The following is a 24,914-nucleotide window of genomic DNA, read 5'->3' on the forward strand; positions in this document are numbered from 1 at the left end:
TTTTGTCAAGTGCATTTTCACTGCCAATAACTGCATGTCATTATATGAAATAACATTTTAGAATAAGAAATTTGAAAATTGCTATTTATTAACTTTGTATAAAATGTTTATATACATGATCTATTTTTGATGACAATGATTTATTTTATGAGAGTTTTTAAGTACATTTGCATGATGTGTGCTTCTTCTTCTTTCCTCCAATATGTTAATCAAGTTCATTGAAAATGTTTTCTTCTCTGTTGCATGAGTAAATAACTTTAGACATGTGTTTTAGCAGCATGCCATGTTATCAAAGACTTTGCATATGACCTTTCACAATTTTTTTTGCACAGGATAGGTGTGGAACAGCTTGTAGCCAAATATGGCAAAAATTCACCATCTCTCTGTCTCTGTGTCTTTCTCCTTGTCTGGTGGTCATGTCAGTTGCCTTTGGCTGCCTTGCAGATAACAAAATCGTCTCTCACCTGCTGGTGGCTGAGCCAGAGAAGATTTACGCCATGCCTGACCCAACAGTACCAGACAGCGACATCAAGGCCCTGACTACGCTGTGTGACCTGGCGGACAGAGAGCTGGTGGTCAACATTGGTTGGGCCAAACACATCCCAGGTAGGAGGAAAAAAAATGCTGAACCCTGACTCTCACACTAGCTTTAATCTGAATCCATGTAGAGATGCACACACCTACAGAGCGTAGATCTTTTCAGCATAGTAAGTCTTTCACGCTCATACATGCTCACATACAAAGTGCGGCTGCACTATGTGCATTGTTTAATTGCCTGAAAAGACAAGAATAAAGTTTGGAATCAGCTCCTCCATCTGCAGTTCAGGCAGACTTACATAATGCACACATAAGTGCACCAGGTGTTAAGATGTCACCTTTAAGCCTAATCCGTGAACTCAGACTGTGTGAACTATTGACTTCTCTACCTGACCAAACCTCACTGGTGTCACAACCCTGCACGCACACACACACACACACACACACACACACACACACACACACACACACACACACACACACACACACACACACACAGCAGTTGAAATCCCCTTACCAAGCTTTCTGTATATTTGCACTGACTTTGTCCTCCAATGATTTGTCCTTGTGGTAAAAATACTTTCACCAAAATGTCCCACATATATTTATTGAACAGTAATGTTTTGGTTCCACAATCTACAATGCTCCTATGATGTCATCCCAAAGAGTATAGTGTGCATACATTATGCATTGTTTTGTGATTGTCTTAAAGATTATTGGACACGGTGGCATCACAATTGTTGCGTCAAGCAATGCAGAAATTTACATAGCATTTCCAGTAATTTTATTATAGCAGAGAATTTGAATTACTGAGATTAGATAGTGATTAGATGAGTTTAATTACTATACAATAAAAACATCATATCCAATAATGAAGCTGGTTACACTGTTCCTGATTTATTTAGCAGACTGTTTTAGATGACAGCACATCTGTGTCCCACTCGGTTCATCACTGAAAGAGAATAATTTAATCTAATCTTCTTAAACTAACCCATTTTCTCTCCTAATCTGATCAAAGTTGGATCTAGACTACAAGATCACAAAATTAACATAATGGCAGAGACCCAAAAAATTAAAGCATTAGAAGAGGGAAAAGAACACCGAGATTGACAAAAGCATTCAGGCCCTCGAAAATGAAATGAAAACGAAAAAGAGGAAGGAGACGTCTGAGAGGAAGAGATGAGAACTATAATCTGGTTTTGGTCTTAGTGACTGAGCCTGCTGTGACAGCACAGAGGAGGGAAGAGCAGTGTCTCAGATTAACACAGATTAGCGGAAAGATTAGTTCCATTGTCAGCTGGAAATATGGTTATAGAATAGAATAGAATAGAATAGAATAGAATAGAATAGAATAGAATAGCTATGGTTCAAATGCTATAAGGGGTTGCAAGAGTATAAAGGGAAACACCAGATTAGAGACATAAATACCACTCAGTCATGCTGCATAAATCTATAACAATAAAGGTAGTGGTGTGGGATAACAGGGTTTCCAAGTGATATGTATATAATATCAATAAATCCCAAAATAACTGTGAGAAAGAGAAAAACAAGAAGGAGACAGAAAGAGGGGGATGTGAATATACATTACTTCTTGTTAGTGTATTGATCTATGTGCTTCTATATGGACAATAAGCAGACACACATATTGATCCATACATAAAATATAGCTCTTTCAAATTTGTTTTTCTCTTTTAAGACAATACATGGTTTCACTGTTATTGTGTTTCCTGTATGTTCACATAACCTCTCAGTAACCATTCACTCCAGTATTTCCTTCCCACCTCTGTGCCTCCTCACTCTGTGTGACATGCACACACATCACAAAAACAATAATCACAGGATTTACGGACAACACACATATGATACACTTTTTTTAATGATTGGTCTTTTTTTGGGGTGCTACAATGTTTGCCGGGTTATGTGCTTGCTGTGTGCGTGCATGCGCACGTGAATGTGGAGGGCTTGTTTGTGTGTGTGTGGGCGCGCGTGCATGCAGCTTCCCTTCTGAAGGAGCGAAGCGCAACGATTGCCAGGCGGAGGAGGAAGAAGATGGTGTGATTAGATGAATGAAGAAGGCAAATCCACTGCTCACAGAGAAAGATAGAACTCTTCATCTTCCCTGTGTGTGACTGTCCTTGTGTGTGCGATGCGACCACCTTATGAAATCCTCAGTGTTTACAACATTGAACACTGATCTAGTACTCAGACCAAACACGCACACACATACAGTACATGTACACACACAAAGTGATCCACTGTTCACTCACGGTGGAAAGGATTGTCAAAAAGAAATACGCCTCTTCAAACATTCTTTTATCAGCCTCTTACACACACATGCACTCGCACACATACAATAGGATACAATAGACCTGTTAACCTTTTTGCAGCCATCTTGTTTCACATCTTGTTTTGTGTGTGTGTGTGTGTGTGTGTTGTGTGTGTGGTGTGTGTGTGTGTGTGTGTGTGTGTGTGTGTGTGTGTGTGTGTGTGTGTGTGTGTGTGTGTGTTGTGTGTGTGTGTGTGTGTGTGTGATGACAACGTGCAGTGTGTACATGTGAATTCACACAAGAACGAGTCTTTGCTCGCTATGGTACAGTAATTTTTTTAATCAAATTGATGGAGAGAGACAGAGAGACAAAGAGCAAAAAAAGACAGCAGCTGAGAGAGGGGAGGTGAAGCCAATTTATGCTTCATGATATGGCTGCGCAGGGCAGCATACACACACAGACACACAGACACGCACACACGCGCACACAAAGCCTGCTAACAGTGGTAACAACGTGTCAAGGCGAGCGCCAGGCAGCTAATTTGAAGTCATTAGATGTCTGCCGTACTGGGCAACAATTTGTTACGCTCTCACACGCACAAACACACACACAAAAACACATTTCATGCACACACTGAGTTAAGAGCCGTCTGCGGATAGCGAGGAGCCTAAATTGTAAACTAATTTAAACATCACTCAGTGTTAGAGAGGCTGCCTGCAAGACAGGCCCCCGGATAACAAGGCGAGGGTGTGTGTGTGTGTGTGTGTGTGTGTGTGTGTGTGTGTGTGTGTGTGTGTGTGTGTGTGTGTGTGTGTGTGTGTGTGTGTGTGTGTGTGTGTGGTGTGTGCGTGTGCGTGTTATGCCAACCATGTTCAATACACACACTCACCCAACCTTAAAGATGGTTGAAAACACACACACACAGCCTCATATCTCTTTGATTGGTTCTTTTATTCTAAGACTTCTATGTGTGCGTGCACGCTCATTTCCATACTGATATGGCCTTATGCAAACATTTATATGTCATTAGGAGAGGAAAATGAGGTTTCAGACACAGTGCATGTCGCCTTTCCCCGAAGAAATCACACACGTGGTGCTTCGCACGATGCACATGTGTGTCGACGCAAATGCATAAGCACATAGAAGTGAAACAAACCGTTTTAGTTTAATCAAACTGCGGGCAGTGCATTGACGAGTAACCTCACACATGCATTTGTGTTCTCGCACACAGTATACAGTATGTGACAGTGAACTGTAGCACTGTGGAAGTTATAAGTATGTGGGAATATCAAAAAGTTATTATTAATGTCTTAGTGTCCAATAATATGGATTAGTAAAGAGAAAATCTCATTTTAATCGCACTCAAAGCGACAACCCCAGACACATATTAGGTTACATGTCAGTTTAAGGTGTGTGCGTGCGTGCGCATGTGTGTGTTTGAAGCAAGTAGAAGAGCAGTCAGGTGAGAAGAGGAGGAGAAGAACAGCAAATATTTAAAAGGAGCGAATGAAAGAGTGAGTTAAAAGAAGAAAGGCCATTCAAAATGAGCCATTTATCTCTCCCGAGAATTAGTCTTTTCATCCTCTCTTTTCTGTTCTTATACTCTCTCTCTCTCTCTCTCTCTCTCTCTCTCTCTCTCTCTCTCTCTCTCTCTCTTCCTCTCTCTCTCTCTCTCTCTCTCTCTCTCTCTCCTCTTTTCCTCTGTCTTCACCCCCCCCCCCTCTCTCACTTTCTGTCTTTCTCTCTTCCCCTTTTTCTCCATAATAACTAAATGACTACCGGGCAGTCATACCAGCAGCTCTTATCAAGACTTGCGGACACAAAAGAGAAAAGACGACAGGCGAGCACTTGACTTGACGAAAGAGCGAGAAATGAACAAATGAATGAATCAACGAATGAGAGCCAGAACCTATAACACAGTCTATTTTACCAGAACCAGAGGCCTTGCCATTAGTGCCTTTTTTTTTTTCACAACCCCCATCCTCTGTTCTTTCTTTATTCAAGAAAGAAATTGCTCTTGGGCCCCCCCCCCCCCCCCCCCCCCCCCCCCCCCACCCCCCTTCCCTTCTGCTATTCACATGCTTCCCTATCTCCTCTTACTTGCTCTTTTTTCTGTCTCTCCCCTCTCTTTTTCTTCTCTCTCCTTTCAATTTGACACTCAGGATAAAGCGCTCTATGTGTCGGCAGTAACGTAGCATGATTGAGCTGTAAAAAAAATGGGGGGGGGATAGGAGGGTTGCGGATGGGCCATTCATTTAAGTGGTCTTTATGGAGATATGGAAAAAGGAGTTTTGGTCGTCGTGATGGGATAACAAGTGAAAAACTAAGCCCTCTTCCCTCATGTCCTGTATACTTTCCTCTATTTTGTGTCAATCACTCAGTTATTAGAACATTTCTTTATCTTTGTTTCTCTTTCATCAAAGAAGAGGTTGGTGATGGAAGATCTCATAAAGTATTGGTCATTAATAACAGGTTTGAGCTCAACAACCGGTGCATCAAATGTCAAGGTGTAAATGAGACTAAAAGAACTACAAAAACAAGTATATTAATACAAAATTTGTTATAATAGGCACAAATAACACATCTGGTCAGATCTTTTTTTTGTGCAATTAGAAATATTTTTTATTGATAGAACAAGTCTTCACATTGTAATTTCATGGACTTTTAAGGGAAATAAATGAGCACAGTAAAGGTTAGTGAAGTTCAATGGTTCAAATCCTTTGCAGACAAGTTACTGCTGTAACTCCTCGAGGACTGCGCTTAACCCCCTACTACTTGTGACAGCAGGAATGGCATCAACCATTAGACAAACTGATTATCCATGAGAAAATTGTGGGGGAAAAACCATCAAGAAGCAGCAAACATTTCAAAATAACTTAAGAAGAGACACAAGAGTGGCTTTCTATTTCAGATAGGCTGTTCAGTGTGGTTGCTTCATCCCAGCACATCATCTCTTGCAAGCATCCACTCTGAATAGTAAGTCTCCTTTGTTATTATTTTTTTTATACTTCGATACATTGAGATGCTGTTTTCCTGAAGGCTTGTCATTGCTCCTCCTCCAGAACTTTCTTTGACATTAAGTAAATTTTACTCTCAAGTCAAAACCAAGGAATAGAGTGTATGTGTGTGTGTGTGTATATACATATATATATATATATATATAGTGGTTGTTTAATTATAGGGTAGTAGTATAATAGCAACCATGTGGGGTGAAACGGTATATAATTTCAACATAAAAAGAAGACTGAAAAGAGAGCATTGACAGCAAGGCAGTCACATATGTAACCTCAGCATAACCCCGTTATTCCCAAAGAGCCCTTAACATAATACAATTTTGACCTGATGGGTAAATATCCCCCATCTCTCTCTATATATATGTATCCGTCTCTCCCTCCTTTTCTCCTTCGTGCTGACCTGACCTCACCTCACCTCCCGCCCTCTCTCTCCATGGTATCCTTAACCTCTTCATTATCAAGTCAACCTCATCTCTCATCCACTATTCCATCCCACGCCCCTCATATTCTCAGCCAGCCACAGCGCTTTTCCCACATCATTTTGTGTATGTCTCTGTGGATACAATGAACATTCTGTTTGATCCAGTAGTCAGCTCTGGAAACAGTGATCAAATCACAGAGAAGCGTCTGTTGAATCCTTTATGTGTCACATACTTGTAGCTCCCACTGAAAACCTTGCCTTACCCCTCTTTCCCCTGTTGTTCTACTGTGGTTTTTTTTTTTCTCTTTTGGACATGTTATAAATGGTTTTCACTTAGAGATTTAGTCAACCAGTCAAGCAGTTAGCCATTCACACTGCCAGTCGGTCTGTTCGTTAGCCAATCAGTCAGTCAGGTAACTACACAGCCAGTCAATCAACCAGAAAGGCAGCCAGTAGTCAGCAAATATTGATTAATAGAAGTGTCCTGCTCCTTTTAGCAAATCAAATGTTGAGTCTCAGCGGCCAAGGGGAACTCACTCGCTCTCTCTCTCTCTCACACACACACACACACACACACACACACACACACACACACACACACACACACACACACACACACACACACACACACACACACACACACACACACACACACACACACACACACACACGTTAGCATTGATACTCACATCTTTAAATGTGAAAGCGCAGCTCACTAAATTAACAGTGGCACACAAAACGCTTCGCGATGTGGTCCAGGAGATGCAGAACAGTATTGCGTGTGTGTGAGTGTGTGTCTGGATTGGTGATGATGTCACTTCACGTCTCTCTTCATTAAGTCGGTGATGTCATCAATCTGTAAAGAGGTTTTTGGGCTTTGTAACCAAGAGTAATAAATCACAAAGAAGAAGAAAAAAAACCCACCTCAATTCAAACACTTGTACACACTATAGTCTCGCTGTTGTTAAATCAGTGAGTCTTGTCAACGTAAAACTTTTGAAACTCATCATAATGCCCATATGTCCTAATTTTGTCCCTCCTTCCAGTATTCTTCAACAGACAGAATTCCTCTCAGCTTATCTTTTGGTGTATCTCCCTATCAAAGACATTACCGCATGAATTAAAATTACATAAAAATGCAAAAATAGAAATACATGTGGACATGCACACAGATGCACCAGCAAATTTGTCCCCATTCTGTCGAATAGGGCTAGTTCACTTTGACAGTCACAGCATGCTGGGTGCATACTTAACACAAAAAGACTACACGAATAATAAAGCACACATAGATGCATGCCTGTGACACAGTTAATCCCCAGATTAAAGTTTTTATCTTAACTTCCTCATTGTTCTAATGACAAAAAAAAAACCAAAATGCCACAATTATTGATTACTGAAACATGGACATTAATTATGTAGAATATATTTGTCTTTTCTTGCCAAAAAAGATGTTTTGTGTAATATGAAATGACTGCCTCTTTCAGGCCCATGTCTTAAAATCATAAAACTTTCTTCGAAACTAATTCAGATCGGAATCAAAAATTCGATTTCACACTTTGCCTTGGTCAATTTTTTTTGTACATATCTTTGCTGTGCCTATCTTCATGGGTGTGTGTGTTTCCAATCCCTGTTGATTCTCTCTGAGCTCTATCGAGCGTGTTTGATTTCCATTTCTGCTCATCCCTGAGCTGGATAACACATTTAGAGGCGAAGGTCTTAGCTTTAAGTGTGTGTGTTTGCTTCTGTGTGACTCTGATGGTGTTTGCCTGTATCATTGTCCACATTCATGCAAAAGAGATATCTTATTTTCCATTGCACCACCACAATTTCCTCTTGCAGCCCGTACAAACAAACACATCCCTGTTTGCAGATGAAAGCAAATATTGATGAAATCAAATTAGAAAAAGAATATTTGATATCTGAGCTTAATGTTTGGATTAAGTTGGGCTCTTTTTATTGGATTAAGCCTGTGCATTTTTGGAGGCTTGTCATTAATATGAGACAACAAAGGAGGGAAAACATTTTCCTTTTTCTGTGCATTGCTTTTTGTCTTTGTTCTCTTGTTCATGTATTTACTTTTTGTCTCTGCATCTTGCTATATTCTGTTTATTGTATGGTCTGACCCCACTCAGCAATGAATTAGAAAAAATAAAGATTACCTCATGGTTAATCTGGCAAATACTCAAAAAACAATTTAATTTCACAAAATTGTGACAGTTACGAATTTCTGGCACGGATATCTTCAGATGCAGGCAAGATTCACAAGCAAATGTTGCTCACAATACCACAACAAAAAAATTAACTCGCTTGTTTTGTTCTTTCCTCACGACATTGACAGCTTTTCCTTGAGGATGTGCTTGTGTTGACAAACTCACAAACCGTAGAGTGGAGACTTTGAAAACATCTAGACGGACACCGATATTACCTTTATCAGGTCACACTTGTGTCATGACAGGCACCTTATGCCTTCAGAGTAAAGTGACCTGACACATACCCACATACAGACACACACACACACACACACACACTCACACACACACACACACACACACACACACACACACACACACACACACACACACACACACACACACACACACACACACAGCATAGAAATCTTCACACGTTCGTGTCACTGCATCCACATGTGTCACACAACATCAGGCATGAAATCAAATGACAAATGGAAAACAGGCACAACTCGATGAAGAGTGAAACAAAACTGCTTCACAATGACAAGTGAACTGATTTTAAAAGTTGTATCTGAATTTTTTTTTCTCCATTAGCTAATCATTTTGATTGTGTTAAGATATTTATAGATATGTTCAGTGGATGGATGTGTTTCAGTTTCAAGTAAAAGTGACCAAAAAAACAACACAAATATTGAAGTCTTGAGATTTGTGCTCAGCAGCCCATTGCTGTTTTTCTTATTAGTTTGATTACATTTGCAAATCAAATTCATTTGTCTATCAGCCTTTGAGACACAGACTGCAATCTGAGTACACTGACTAATCTGCATCAAATAATGTCTCATATACACACACGTGCGCTCACTCGCACAAACGCACAGATACATGCACACAACACACACGCGCAAGAATTTGCATACATAATAATGCACACCAACCCGCGTATACAGACACTCATGTCATGAACACACCCATCTGCAAACAAAGACACACTTCCAAAAAACCACACGCACACACTTATAAAGAGGCACTATCCCAGTGCACACAATCGCACACATGTACAGACGTGCACAATTTTATAATATGTGAAATCAGATGAGCAGTAACAAATAAATCAGCACACCATCTGAGCCCATCATCATCTAAGTCATTACTAGCAAACAGTCAGCTTTTACTACTTTCAATTTGCTTTCGTGTATGTGTTGTTTGTGTGCGTGCACGTGTGTGTGTGTGTGTGTGTGTGTGTGTGTGTGTGTGTGTGTGTGTGTGTGTGTGTGTGTGTGTGTGTGTGTGTGTGTGTGTGTGTGTGTGTCCATGTGTGTCTGTGTCTGTGAGAGATGATGTGATATGATATGATATGATATGCTGGCGGGGCATAAAGATAGATGATCATAATTACGCACAGGCCAAACTCCATTTCAAATCATCATCATCCTATTCTATCTGTTGGAGCGCACTCACACACACACACACACACACACACACACACACACACACACACACACACACACACACACACACACGATATATAAAGACTTCACACACATATAGAGATTCACAGATGTCACACCCATGTCCACACACACACACACACACACACACACACACACACACACACACACACACACACTGCAAACCTATGCATGCTACAAATCTTGTGGAAGGAGGGACAGACTTGTCAGGGTGTCGCATTACTCGGTTCATGCAAAGTTCATAGACAGACGTGAAATAGTCCCCGTCTACATCGTCTCTACTTCTACTTATCAATTTACCTTTCCTCCTGATTTCTGTTTCAATCTTTGTTTTTGTATCTTTTCTCATTTTATTTGCCCTCCTTAGACCCCTGGTTTGTCTTCCCAGGACTGCTCCTTTATGTTTTCCTCCACCCCCCCTTCGCACCCAGATTCTGTCATTTGTCCTCTCGGCTTTTCCTCTCTTTCTCCACATTTGTGTTTATTCCTTACTCACTATTGGTCCATTGTCTTGCTTCCGGTCTGCCTTAGTGTTTTATGCAACTTTCCTCTCACGTTCTCTCTTTACCTTTCTCCCTCCCTTTTCTATCCTCCCTCCATCCTTCTTAAATAACAGACTAGAGGATTCATCCTTTCCATCAAGAAATAAGCAGGTGGGAAAATAGGATTGGAGCGTGCCTGTCACCAGCTGGGCTGCAACGCAGCAACAGTTCAAATCTGTCCTGTGTTGAGAAGGAATATAAATTATTACTGTCTTATGGTGAAAATGTGAAAATAATTGTTTGGGGGTTTTTTTCAAAATGAATTACTTGCACCAAATCTGTGAAGAGAATTAACACAAACTAATTTCAACATGATGCCATTTAAGCCAAACTATTGGAATCACTCCTCAAGCTTCCAAGCATATACCACCAATTTTGGGTTTTTTTTCAGCCTACGTCTTACAGCCTCCACTCATGTGCATTGCAATGTTTGTTCCTTTAGTCTCCACATTGTGGCAAAGTACTGTGGCCTGTGGTCTCGGGGCTGCACTGCATTCAAACTACGAAAGAACCCACAAAGACACAGCAGTAATAATATGTGTGTTTTTGTGTCTATTTAAAGTTGATGGGATGCTTCATCTGCAGGCTGCTATAACAGCTGGCTGCCTTATTGTCTCAGTCAGACCAGTGTGTGTGTGTGTGTGTGTGTGTGTGTGTGTGTGTGTGTGTGTGTGTGTGTGTGTGTGTGTGTGTGTGTGTGTGTGTGTGTGTGTGTGTGTGTGTGTGTGTGTGTGTGTGTCAGTTTGTCTGCCAATGTACCACATTTCTGTATACCTATACCAGTCACTCTTCCTTTAACAAATGGAATCATGTTTGTCTTGTGTGTATTTATCCATGATATACACACATTTGAATATGTACATATGCTTGTGTGTGTGTGTGTGTGTGTGTGTGTGTGTGTGTGTGTGTGTGTGTGTGTGTGTGTGTGTGTGTGTGTGCGTGTGCGTGCACGTGCGCGTGCGTGTGTGTGTGTGTGTGCTGTCCATCAAGCCACACACAGAGCCGTACCAAACCATTGGCTTGGTTGCTGATGATGACATATGAGTTCCTGGCCTTGGTAATGGCTGTTAAATCTCATAATTACACGCTTCTTTATTGCAATGCATAATGACCCCGCAGCACTATTGGACAATTAATTAAGATTTTCAGCCCAGGCTTTTTCAGACCCAGATGAGGAGGTGGAATGAGGTCTAATGTTCTTGTCTTCGAGCTACGACATTAAGGCATGGCGCTGTAGGAAAGAAGGCTGTCTCTCTGTGCGCGTTCCTTTTCATCTTTCTTTCAGTCTGTTTATGTCTACCTCCCTTCATTTTCTCTGTTCTTCCCATTGCTCCAATTGCCGAGTCCTTTCTCTCAGTGCTTGTCCTCGATGATGATATTGGAGACCCTAGCTGTAATCGGTGAATGGTAAATTAATCCCTGTGGAGTTTCTGTGGTCCTCACTCTATGGAAAGCTACGAGGGATTAAGAAGATAGAATCAACACATCCTCATAATCTCATACACAGACACCAGCACCATTGGGTTTTGTTTTAAAGCCATAATGAGCAAGTTTCTGCTGATATATCAATTGTGCTTCAAAGGAAAAATAAAATAGAATGAGATTTATTCCCATTTCACAATTTATTTCTTCTGAACTATACTTTAATAGTTGCCCTTTATTTTATTCAAACAGTGTCATCACTGAAAACAGAAATCTATCAGTAGTCTAAAGAGCCCAGCTGCCCAGTTGGTCTTGCCACCACTGAGGATTAATTTGATTTCTGATGTGTCACTGGATATTGTTTTGAAAAGGTAATCCACCAAGAGATCAATAAACTGTCCCAACTCAGTTAATTGAACAAGCTGGCAAAATAAATTCATCACACACCACATAGATGGATAGATAGATAGATAGATAGATAGATAGATAGATAGATAGATAGATAGATAGATAGATAGATAGATAGATAGATAGCTTGAGATGTTGTATGAGAGTATCCAGTTAGTGTATTTTAAGAAGTGGGCATTAAATTCAAATGAACAATGAAAATTAAATATTGCTTTTCTCTTCTTCAGTTGTTATTCCACCTTGTGTTTTTCCCTGAAAGTGTTAGCCAATAGTGTAAGTGTTATGTATGTGCGTTTTATGTATATGATGTATATGCGTGTGAGAGAGACGGACAGGCGATGTTGGTGTTTAAGCTGCTCAGCTGTGCGTACACATGGTTAATTCCCCTGACAGATTTGTGTGCACATGCTCAGACACACACTCACACACACACACACACACACACACTGGTCATTCCTGCCTGCATCAGCATTATATTGATGGAGTAAAGGGCAGGGATGCAAAGGTAGAGGATAAGAGGAAGATAGATGAACTCAGTGAGAGAAAAAGTGAAGAAAAAGACCATATGAAAAACAACACTAGACAATATAGCGTAAAGTTCAACATGGTTAATTTCACCAAGACATTCTCGAGCAGAGCCATGCGTTGTCATTCCAGCAGCACTCTCAACCCTGTATGAAGTCAAGAAGACATGGCCCCATGGAGCTTGTGACACACACACACACACACACACACACACACACACACACACACACACACACACACACACACACACACACACACACACTCCTTGACACAGCCCTGGAGGAACTTGAAGTACGTAATTAAAATGTAAATATTGATATTTTATTATTTGAAATTGCTCCAGTGCAATGCTCTTAATGTCACTCCATCTGTTGTCTCCACGGAGACTTCGAGTTGCCCTCAATGACCAGCTGCCCCCACCCAAGCAACTCCACCACGGCAACAGCTACAATGCTCCGCAGCCACCCCTGCGTTGCCACGTTCCAGTTTTAGGTCCAATTAAGTGTTAAATATTAGCGCTCGCACACACAGAGGCAATGCAGGACACACATACACACTAGGAATACCACACACAATCTGCCTGCACTCCTCTGTCTCTTGCACACGCACACACATGCACGCACGCTCACAGACACGCGCACGAGCATGCACACTCGCAAAGCACTCATCTCCACTACAGCACTGGGAAGATTTTAAGTGTTAATCTTGCAGTGCTGCTGATGGTGTCTAATGTATGCAATTAACAGTCAGCCAGGGCTGAGGGTTTGGTAATTAGCTGGCTGTTCACACTGATTAGAGGCTACCGCAACCCTATGACTGCTCTACTCTCCCCCAGGCCGCACAGAGAAAAAGGGGGGTGTGGTGGAGCAAGAGGGGGAAGAGGAGCAAAATAGAAAAAGGATATTTTAGCCCACGATATGAGAGGGGATGAAGGTGAAGGTGATTTTACTTGTTTGTGTTTGTAAAATACAGATTTTGTAAGAAATAATATTGAGTACATTAATCTATGTTCTAATTTGATTCCATCTACTTTTGATCGTGCAAATAATTATTTCAGTCTCAGGCTGTAGCTCTGCATACGCAATTCTTTCTCAGTGAGTTCTTTTGTTGTTTTGTTATTCCTCATTAGTTTGTACATGCCCTGAAGTTTTACATCCTTTATAGTTTGACCACAGGCATCTGCTTTAGCTGTGCTCTGGATGCAATGATTGCAAAGACCTTAACCTATTAGTCTAATGAAGCAATAATACATAATGCTGGATGCTGAACATAAAGTCAGTGAGCTACCGTAACTGAATTCTCTTAGTTTCAAATTGTATTGAATGTTTAAAACAAAATACAATTGTTCGTTTATTCAGAATTTAAAAAATGTAGGATGTTGCTTCACATTTACCGAAAATCCATTCATATTGACTTTATTGTGTCTGTGACCACACATACATGTTACATGTATATTTGCAGGTAAGTGGCTGTTGTGTCCTTTTGCGAGTGTCTTTAAACCAGTCTAAATTTGCTGGTTCTCTGGGAAGATTTGCTCCCATCTTGTTGCGCATCTCTGTGTAATTGGGTCAGCTGGTGTGGTGTGTGTGTGTGTGTGTGTGTGTGTGTGTGTGTGTGTGTGGTGTGTGTGTGTGGTGTGTGTGGGGGGGGGGGGGGGGGGGGGGGGGGGGGTTTCAGGTTAGCCAAAGCCATCACAGGGGGTCCATGTTCATTTTGTGGAGCGTCTGGCCGTATGGTACAGAACAGTTTGAGATGTGCACATACACACACTCTCAAAAAGCACCACAAGGGAGCATTTGCATTGCCCAGCATGTAACAATGTGCACACATTTAAACACAAACAAAAGCGGGATGTGAGAGAGAGAGAGAGAGAGAGAGAGAGAGAGAGATGAGAGAGAGAGAGAGAGAGAGAGAGAACACAAACACACACACACAAACATGCGGGGCAGTGATGTGCTGGTAACCATTGGAACCTTCCTGTGTCCTCATGCAATCTCTCTCTCAGTGGGCCAATAGATTTAATTCTGTCACCTGCAGACCACAATGAATGCACATGCTGAACATAGACAATCCCGTTTTCTTCTCACACCAGTTGCAAACAAGTGAACATCCAAATAAACAATTCACAAATCAACCACATGTGCCAAACATTACCTTTCCAAAAAAAAAACTATGTAATTGCAATGTCAAAATGATGTAGCATCGTCACTTCCAAATTTTGTAGATATTTTATCCATAAAAACACAGCATGGCTTTCAGTTGTCTTCTCAAAAAAGTGCACTTTCTACGATTGGTATTATAGAATGTGCTGTTTAGATTCAAGCCTAAGTTCTTCTCTCACATATTTATATAACTGCTTGGCATACATTTAGTTTTGACATATTGTGTAACATTTACGTGGTGATATGTGAAGCACCTTTGAACTACTTTCAGGCAATGAGCACATTAGTCATTCGTGTTACATTGTGAAGACAGGTTGAGAAGCTCCATGGTAGATGTGGCCTGAGGCAGTGATCAACTAGGGCAGAGCTCCATGTTAGTGGTAACAGATGAAGCAGGTGCTCAAAATATACAAAGGGACCACCATGAGGGGTCAAAAAGGCTTTCAAGGAAAACTGCATTTAAACAAACAATCTAATCAATCCTCATGTGTTAATAAGCCTGTCACATGAATTTATACACACACACATGCACATGCACACACACAAACACAACACAAACGTTTCCTCTGATGTTATTATGAACATTTAATGGAGATGTACATGACCGTTAGTGTACAAACAGACACACAGTCACCTGTTCACAGCCTCACAAACATACAGAAACACTGCAAACTTACCCACATGCACAGGCATGCACACACACACACACACACACACACACACACATCCCCAGTACTTAGGTAGTCACAAGCATCACAATTGCTCCTCACTGGTTCCCATTTGCCCTGTAACCACATGAAAACAAATATAGGCCTCCCGGATGTGTGTGTGTATGTGTGCATCTGTGGAGCAACTGGGGCATGAGAGAGGGCTACCCTGCGTGTGTGTGCGTGCGTGTGTGTGTGCGTGCGTGTGTGTGCGTGTGTGTGTGTGTGTGTGTGTGTGTGTGTGTGTGTGTGTGTGTGTGTGTGTGTGTGTGTGTGTGTGTGTGTGTGTGTGTGTGTGTGTGTGTGTGTGTGTGTGTGTGTGTGTGTGTGTGTGTGTGTGCACATCAGACTGTTGTGCGGTCTCGGGTGTAAACGTGCAGTCAGGACTCATTTGGCAGACAAACAGGCCGCAGGGTGGCTGGGGAATCGACGTGTGTGTGTGTGTGTGTTGTTTGTTTTTATGTGTGTATCTGATAGAGAAAAGGGGAAAGAAGGAAAAGGGAGAGCATAAGAGCAAGCAGTAGAGGTTAAGTTTGCATGACTGCACTGTAGCCTCTTACTGTCAAGCTATGTGTGGCGCACACACAGACACACACACACACACACACACACACACACACACACACACACACACATATATACCCACACACAGATTCTCTCCCTGCTCCTTCATCGGTACATTATTGTGTTTGCATTTTACCAAATTTAGGGCAAATATGCTGTACAGACACTAAGTAACAAACTAGTGAATGTAAATCCCCTGAGTTTTTCCCAACATATTAATCACATTTGAGCTTTTTAAAAGCAGAATATTAAACTCAAAGTGGGCCTGTACAAAGTTTTAAAAGCTATCTCTGTGTATCTCTTTGTACTTGCTTGCAGATTGGGCCCAATTTACTCGCCTTTAAGTTTTGCGTCAGTATTCTTAGGCAAATATTTTGACTTTTACCTGCACGTTACTGTACATCCAATTTGGACAACACAACACCAGAGCAAGCATCCTCACACAGTACGAGATGCCTTATCAACAATGGGCAGAAAGGAAATGTAATTAGGACCAAATAGCCAGCCGCCCTTTTGTCAATTGAAATCACAGGTATGAAAGAAAGGTCTCCACCTCTCCTCCCACCACTGACATCTCTCCCTCCAACACCTCCTTCCTTTTTTACTTTCTTCTCTCCCCCATACTCTCTCTTCATCAATACCCCTCTCTCTCCATCATCAGCACTAAATTCCCATTGATGTTTCTTTTCTTCTGTTATATCGATCGCTTCATGAGAAGGAGGGGAGGAAGGGAGGAAGGGAAGAAGGGAGAGATGGCGTTATCTGTTAATTAATTTGTCCTGAAGCCGGCCGCCTATTAATCAGACAGATAAGAGGCATTGGATGGCTGAACGGCACAGACAGGCTGGTGGTGAGGGGAGAGAGAGAGACACACACACACACACAGATAGAGATGTACATGCAAAGAGTCGGTGAAACATGTGGGAATGAATGCACTGGCAAAAAATAAAAGACAGAACCAAGGCCATTTTCTCATTGTACAGTTATTTATGCCCATATATTCCATGATCTGTCACACACACACACCCACACACACACACACACACACACACACACACACACACACACACACACACACACACACACACACCTCATCTTGATAAAAATCATTGATGAACCTCAATAAGAAAAGCTGCACTTTCAGCTCAATAAATTAATCACAGGGGTTTTAATTATTGGTGTTGCTTTTGTGTGTGTGTGTGTGTGTGTGTGTGTGTGTGTGCGTGGGTGTATGCGTGTGCATATGTGCATCTGTGGGTGCCTGTTTACTGAGGCACACACACACACAACTAGGAAACTAAGAAGGAGTCATTTATTCAAACTTTCAATCAATACATTTTTGTTGACCTTTTTTTCTTACATTCATAATACCTGAATTTGTGTTCCTGTTATGGTGTTTGTGAATGCATGTGCACTTTTTTGTGTTCTTTTGTGCAGTGTGTGTGTGAGGGCACGTGTGTATGCCCATGCCTTGAGCCATGTGGGCCACCATTGGCCCTGGATCAAATTCAACCAGAGGGACATGTGCAGATTGATTGAACCTTTTGTTCTGCTCCGAATGCCTCAGCGCTGAGAACTGAAAACACACATATGCACACAAGGGGAAAGTTAAAATACTCCAACCAGTGACACCATTAAGTGATGTTAACCCCTCGCTCATGTCTTCTTCTCTTCACTTGACCCCAGGGTTGAACAGATTCAGTAAGTGTATGTGTGTTAATTTTAGCAATGCCAATGCATATTTCCTCTGCTTTCAGTGAGTGGTGAAGTTATAAAAGACCCCTGAAGGCATCTGCCATTGAGAGCGTGTGTGTGTGTGTGTGTGTGTGTGTGTGTGTGTGTGTGTGTGTGTGTGTGTGTGTGTGTGTGTGTGTGTGTGTGTGTGTGTGTGTGTGTGTGTGTGTGTGTGTGTGTGTGTGTGTGTGTGTGTGTGTGTGTGCATGAAGACCCCCTTAAGAAATTCAACTCTAATCCCTTCTGATGATTTCATTAAGTAGAAGAAGTCACTGCCAGTTGGCAGCGATACTCTTCCCTTCACTCTTGTGTGTGTGTGTGTGTGTGTGTGTGTGTGTGTGTGTGTGTGTGTGTGTGTGTGTGTGTGTGTGTGTGTGTGTGTGTGTGTGTGTGTGTGTGTGTGTGTGTGTGTGTGTGTGTGTGTGTGTGTGTGTGTGTGTGTGTGTGTGTTAATGATGTTAACAGTTGCAGATAAAATGAATTAGAGCACATTAAAAACAACAATAGCCTGCAACCTGAACATAATGAGATGCCTGCCATTACCCATCAACACATTGTGAAAAAGGAGCCCCAACACACGTGCATGCTCACCAACACACACACACACCCCAGCATCTCAAGAGGAGGTGCATCGCAGCAGATGTTGTTGAAGAAAATATCTCCCATCTCATCTGCCTGCTTCTCCTGGCAGGATGCTTCTCTGAGACTCACACAGGAATACATACTTGATACACACACAAATACGCACTGGAAAGCTGCATCGAGGTCTGACAGGTGTGTTCGCATGGCCCACTGTCTTTGCCTTTCTTTGCACTCACAAAAATACACACATAGGCAAAGAGGCAGGTGTGAATGGACAGGTGTGTGAGGAGAGGACAGCTGTGAGGAAAAGGTGTGAGTGGGCAGGTGTTCCATTAAAGAGATAGACAGAAACCGACAGGGAGGAACAGACAACAAGTAGGAGGGAAGTTGTCTTAAGTAAGACCCTAATCAAGCAAACATGAAATGAGAAAGGCTCCAATTAAAAAGGAGCAAGCCCAAACATGTGATCCATATCAACCCCAAACAGACAGGGCACTCAGGCCGAGATATATTGAGATGGATTAAGAAGAGGTGAAACAAGAACAAATGCACAGATGGCCAGTGGAGACAGACTGAGTCTGATAGAAAGCAATAGAATTTGATTGGAGAAACGGACAGATGGACAGACATAGATGTAGGCAAATAGAAAGACATGGATTGACACGGGAGACGGCTGGAGTTTTGAGGCCATAGCAGCAATTAGTGTGTGTATTTGAGCAGTGCAGCAGCGATGGCCAGCATTGATCGATGGAGGTTGTGTCAGGGGGAGATAAGGCCTGCCTTTCCCCAGAGAATAGCCCGGGGGCACCGGGGAGAGAGAGAGAGACAGGAGGTGGAGGAGGAAGAAGAGGATGAGGATGAAGAAGGGGAGGACTCTGGTCAAGTGGATGGATGAGGAGTGGGCAGGGGAAGGGATGAAGGGGAGTCGATCTTGATTCTCTTGCTACCTTCTAAACCTTATTTCAGTCCTACGTCTCCTTGTTAGTTTTTACATTCCTAACAATACATTTTGCGTTTTCTCTTATGTATATACACCAGGTTTCTCCACGCTGTCTTTGGCAGACCAGATGAGCCTTTTGCAGAGCGCGCGTGGATGGAAATCTTGATCCTACGTGTTGTGTATCGCTCACTGTCTTTTGAAGGAAGACAAGGTAAGCGTTTACCTCTGCTCGTTTAGTTCTTTCTTTGAATCTATAAAAATGTACAGTTTTTTTTAAAGGTGGCGTACATCACTGTGCTTCTCCCCAGTTGGTGTATGCAGAGGACTACATCATGGATGAGGATCAGTCGAAGCTGGCTGGACTTCTCGACTTGAACAACGCTATCCTCCAACTTGTCAAGAAATACAAAACTATGAAACTAGAGAAGGAGGAATTTGTCACTCTGAAGGCCATTGCTTTGGCTAACTCAGGTTTGAATCTCTTCTCTTCTCTTCTCTTCTCTTCTCGTCTGAGCTGTTGTTTTTAACTGTCTGCACATCTGTGTTTGACTGCTGGAGGAGAGTTAATCCGGGGAATCTCCTGTCCCACGGGTCTCATTTAAGATGAACCATCAGAGGACTGATTCCAGCACTCGGCATCCAGACAAGCACACACACACACACACACACACACACATACACACACACACACACACACACACACACACACACACACACACACACACACACACACACTTACACACTAAAGAACACATACAATTGTCATACTTCATATAAACTTCCACTGCCCACAGTCGTACCACGTGCCTTATATAAAGATGTGCATACATACATACGGACTCACACACAGGCTCAAGCAGACTCGCACTCCTAAACAAAGTAGCGCTCCCATTTACAATTAGCATAGCCATCCCTTCAGATGCCTTTTAAATAAGGTGAAATCATTAGAGCCTAAAATCTGTCGATAAAGCCCCCTCTCTGATGTGTCCAGCTGCATCGACAGCTGACTGACACACACTCCCTCTTGTGCGCACACACAAACAGACACACGCACCACACACACACACACACACACACACACACACACACACACACACACACACACACACACACACACACACACACACACACACACACACACACACTCACACACGCCTTCCTCCTCTCATGACCCGTCTTTTGAACTTTGTCTTGGATGCCGGCCAGCTTTTCAGTACTCTTTAATTACAAGGGGGGAGCTGTCAATACAATGTGTTTAAATGGTAGCTTGCAATGAGAGAGCTCTGAATAGGGAGGGAGGGGCCTTTTGTTCTGATTCTGTACGTACACACACACACGCACGTACGCACACACACACACACACACACACACACACACACACACACACACACACACACACACACACACACACAGGGGTTTGTGTGACAATTATATGATAAATACCCAATTAATCATTACATGGACAAAAAAGGAAAAAAAAAACACGGAGATATTAAGCGAATATTAAGAAATTTTAAGAAATATTTAAGGAGCATTAAGACAACATAGTCATAGAATATTACCGAACAAAATGCATTACAATATTTTAAAGTTACAAGCAGAAGGTCAGTGTAAGCAATGGGTGACTTTACATTGCTGATAGACTTCACATGGACAAATACAAACAATGGGAAGGAATCTTTGCTGTCATATGAAATATGGGACCAATTGTTAGTTTAAATTGTTGTGTTCCCAGTTTCCACCTACCACAGTTACATGCATGAGGTGAACATGTTTGGTTTACTGGTTACAAAAAGCTCATCACTGTCTACTTACAGGTATGTCTAGTTGTTTTTTTAGTAGTGCTTTCTCTGGATTGATCATTATGACTAATCTTGTTTTGTTAATGTGCAGTATTACTACGTATATTAGTATGTCATTTCAATTGAAAGGAAAACAAATTGCTCAATCAAGGGAATTCCTGTGGTTTCAGGTTATTATGAAGGGAATTGAAGTCAAGCCAACTCTATCAAATACTCTGTAATATACAATTCACACTCACTCTTTTTGATTGAAATTAAAGCAGCTGACATCGAGATAGGAACTTTGTATCATTGCCCAGACTCTCTTCAAGACAACAGAATGCTAGCATTAGCATTTTGAAGGGCACTGACACTAATTAATTCACAGGATGCTAATCGTCTGCATTAATGAAGCCAAGCCTTAAGAAATGTTAGCAAACGTGCCCCACATGTAAAGAAAGCCAAACTCGGCATGGGAAACAAGAGGCTTGTGTGTGTGTGTGTGTGTGTGTGTGTGTGTGTGTGTGTGTGTGTGTGTGTGTGTGTGTGTGTGTGTGTGTGTGTGTGTGCGTGCGTGCGTGCGTGCGTGCGTGATTTGTGAGTCCCATGTTAACATGTGCGTTTTAACATCCTCATGTGCTTGTGCTCATTAACGTCTGCTGTTTTACTTGTGAGTGTACTGTGGGTCACAGCACAGGCCAGGCAGAAGCCGCGTCTAACAGCTTAAATACTAAACACACACTTCTAATCAAAAACAGTGTGAAACTCATTAAACTAGAATTTTACTGTAGTGTCTTTACTACAGGCTGCACTCGAGGGGAAACCTCTGTACAAATCACAAATAATGCCAATAGGAGAATTTTTTTTTTTTTTTTTATCTCACTGACTGACAGTTTTACTCATTAGTTTTTTACATGTTCATTACATTCATACATGTTCATTACATTCATGGGATAAGTGTGTGTTAATTTAATAACAACACACACTATGAGGGGCATTTACCTATCTGGCTTAATACTAAAAGAGAACGATTATGCTCACAGTTTCGATATGATGGCAATCCTTTTTTCATGTAATATATCTGTTATTAAAACCTGAAAATGATTATCATTTCAACTCATTTATGTTCATTAGTGTATTCTGGCTCCATTCCTGTCATCATTACCTCTCTAAGCAAAATGTCATCGACCAAGAATACAATGAACATCAGAATGAACATACGGTAGTAGAAAATGTGACAACCTGTGAAACCAGAGATCAGCCCACTGACCAGTTTTCACCTGCATCAGTTTCACAACATAGATTCAGCTCTGTGTATTTTACTGTGTTAGTGGAGGCTTCTGTGGGAACGTGAGTGCGTATATATTTAATGTTGACTGAAATGTATCTTTTTATTGTCACAATGATGTGTCGTGTTCGTTTACTTCTAATGATGTGAAATACTTTTAATTCAGGGGCCACAATTTAATCTTTATTAATATAGAATATATAATTTCTTGTGGTACTTTCTTTTTGTGCAAAAAGGTACAATGATGAATATCAGAAAAACTCAAAGTACAGTGGACAAGTCTTCAGCATTTCAGCTGACAACATGCATGTTTTTACCTTCAAAATTGGGCTTTTCTGAAAGATTTTTTATGAAGTCATTTCAGACATATCCAAAACACACATAAAACACAGAAATCAACAAGAAAAAGAGAAAAATATATATGTTTATAACATTCACCTATGTGTACCCACACACCACCCATGTCTGCTTTAACATGTCCAAAAAGGGGTAGGAAGAAGGGAACCTTGTTTAAAAGAAGTCAAAGCTCAGGTCACTTTTCCTGATGTATTACAGATCTCTCAGCTTGACTTAGTGCTGTGGTATGCTCCGTTTTTTTACTAAAACAATGTTGATGTCAACATGTATGTGTTTCCAAAACACACGCCGCGCTAAATGCTGTTCTAACAGCTGTTGTATACAATAATCCACCTGTTTAATTCACCACAATTTCACAACAAACATACACAATATGTGTGTGTGTGTGTGTGTGTGTGTGTGTGTGTGTGTGTGTGTGTGTGTGTGTGTGTGTGTGTGTGTGTGTGTGTGTGTGTGTGTGTGTGTGTGTGTGTGTGTGTGTGTGTGTGTGTGTGTGTGTGTGTGTGCGTGGTGATTGTTGGGGGGGGAGTGGTCTATCAATAGTTGTCTTGTGATTATTATTTAACATGCATGTAGTCATTGATCGGAGAAATTGATCGGAGGTTGGGAGCTAAAGGCCAGCTCACATTAAGACTTTGCCTCCCTAGGGGGCAATATGGAGCATTATTATTGAAAGACATTCTCAGCCTTTAACTGCCACATATGCTGAAACACACCTTACATGCCAGCTCAAAGAGAGATTACACAAGTGTGCAGCCCTATATTTATACACACACGGACGCGCGTGCACGCGCACACACGCGCAGACTCTCAGGTGTTGCTGTGTCTCTTCATCATTCTACAAGTCTATTTCTTTTTTTTCTCCACCCACTCGTCTCTTTGCCCATCCATTTATCACACCCACAGAGCCACACTTAAAGACAGAGAGAGGAGCGGCCTCTGAACATCAAGCTCCACTCCTGGAGTCACTTTTACTGATGGATTGTGTGTTTCAGAGTTATATTTTGAAAACACACTTATGTTAATATTATTTACAATATTAATTTAAAAAAAAAAAAAAATTGTCCACGCAACTAAATATCATTCATGTTTGTGTGATTTTACATAAGCAAATTAATGGTATTTTGCTCTTTTGCATAACACATTAAATTCATTGGAATGCAGATAGAATTTACATTTATGAAAATTCCAACCTCAACTATTATTTCCCAGGAGTTTTGCCACATTGCTTCTCACATTGACTCAGGAACACAACAAACAGACACAGGTACTCACAAATACTGTGGAAAAACATCTCCCCAAAGCTGTGAGTACTTGCTGCACTGTCAAACCTTCTGGCCCCGTTGCACACTAAAGGCAGTAATTCAGCAACTGGATGTTTTGTTTGATTATGTTATTTTAAGGACTCATTTCCCCTCTTTGAGCAGCAGTAGATATAGAGTGGGCAGTATAACAAATGTCAGATGTAGTGCTTTCAATGAGTCCTAATCACACGTCAAATGTGTCTTTCTTCTCTCTCCAGACTCCATGCACATTGAAGATGTGGATGCAGTGCAAAAGCTCCAGGATGTGCTCCACGAGGCCCTGCAGGAGTACGAGGCTTCCCAGCACCAGGAGGATCCCCGTCGGGCGGGCAAAATGCTCATGACCCTCCCCCTGCTCCGCCAGACCTCCACCAAGGCCGTGCAGCACTTCTACAGCATCAAGCAAGATGGCAAAGTCCCAATGCACAAACTCTTCTTGGAGCTGCTGGAAGCCAAGGTCTGAGGACGGGGAGTGGATGGAAGGACAGCTAGACACCAGTCGAAGCCACCTGCGCTTCAACTTGAACTCCAAACAACATTGAATGACCTCTCGCTCTTTTACACGCCCACATTCGTATACATGAACATGCACACACGCACGCACGCACGCACGCGCACACACACACACACACACACACACACACGCACACACACACACACACACACACACACACACACACACACACACACACACACAC

At 41.8% G+C, this 24,914-nt stretch overlaps 1 protein-coding gene across 1 annotated transcript in view; it reads left to right on the forward strand.

The window, feature by feature from the left end:
- esrrga (estrogen-related receptor gamma a) overlaps positions 1 to 24,679 on the forward strand; it is a gene marked incomplete at its 3' end in the record, with an annotated part of 73,688 nt that extends 49,009 nt beyond the window's left edge. The window contains 5 exon segments of the mRNA XM_080499227.1: positions 19,585 to 19,631; positions 19,634 to 19,684; positions 19,686 to 19,697; positions 19,795 to 19,957; positions 24,435 to 24,679. Of these exon segments, the coding sequence (XP_080355353.1) occupies positions 19,585 to 19,631; positions 19,634 to 19,684; positions 19,686 to 19,697; positions 19,795 to 19,957; positions 24,435 to 24,679 (518 nt within the window).
- Positions 24,680 to 24,914: the final 235 nt, after the last annotated feature.

The sequence above is a fragment of the Blennius ocellaris genome (genome assembly GCF_963422515.1).
Source record: "Blennius ocellaris genome assembly, chromosome: 1".
Taxonomy (NCBI): Eukaryota; Metazoa; Chordata; class Actinopteri; order Blenniiformes; family Blenniidae; genus Blennius; species Blennius ocellaris.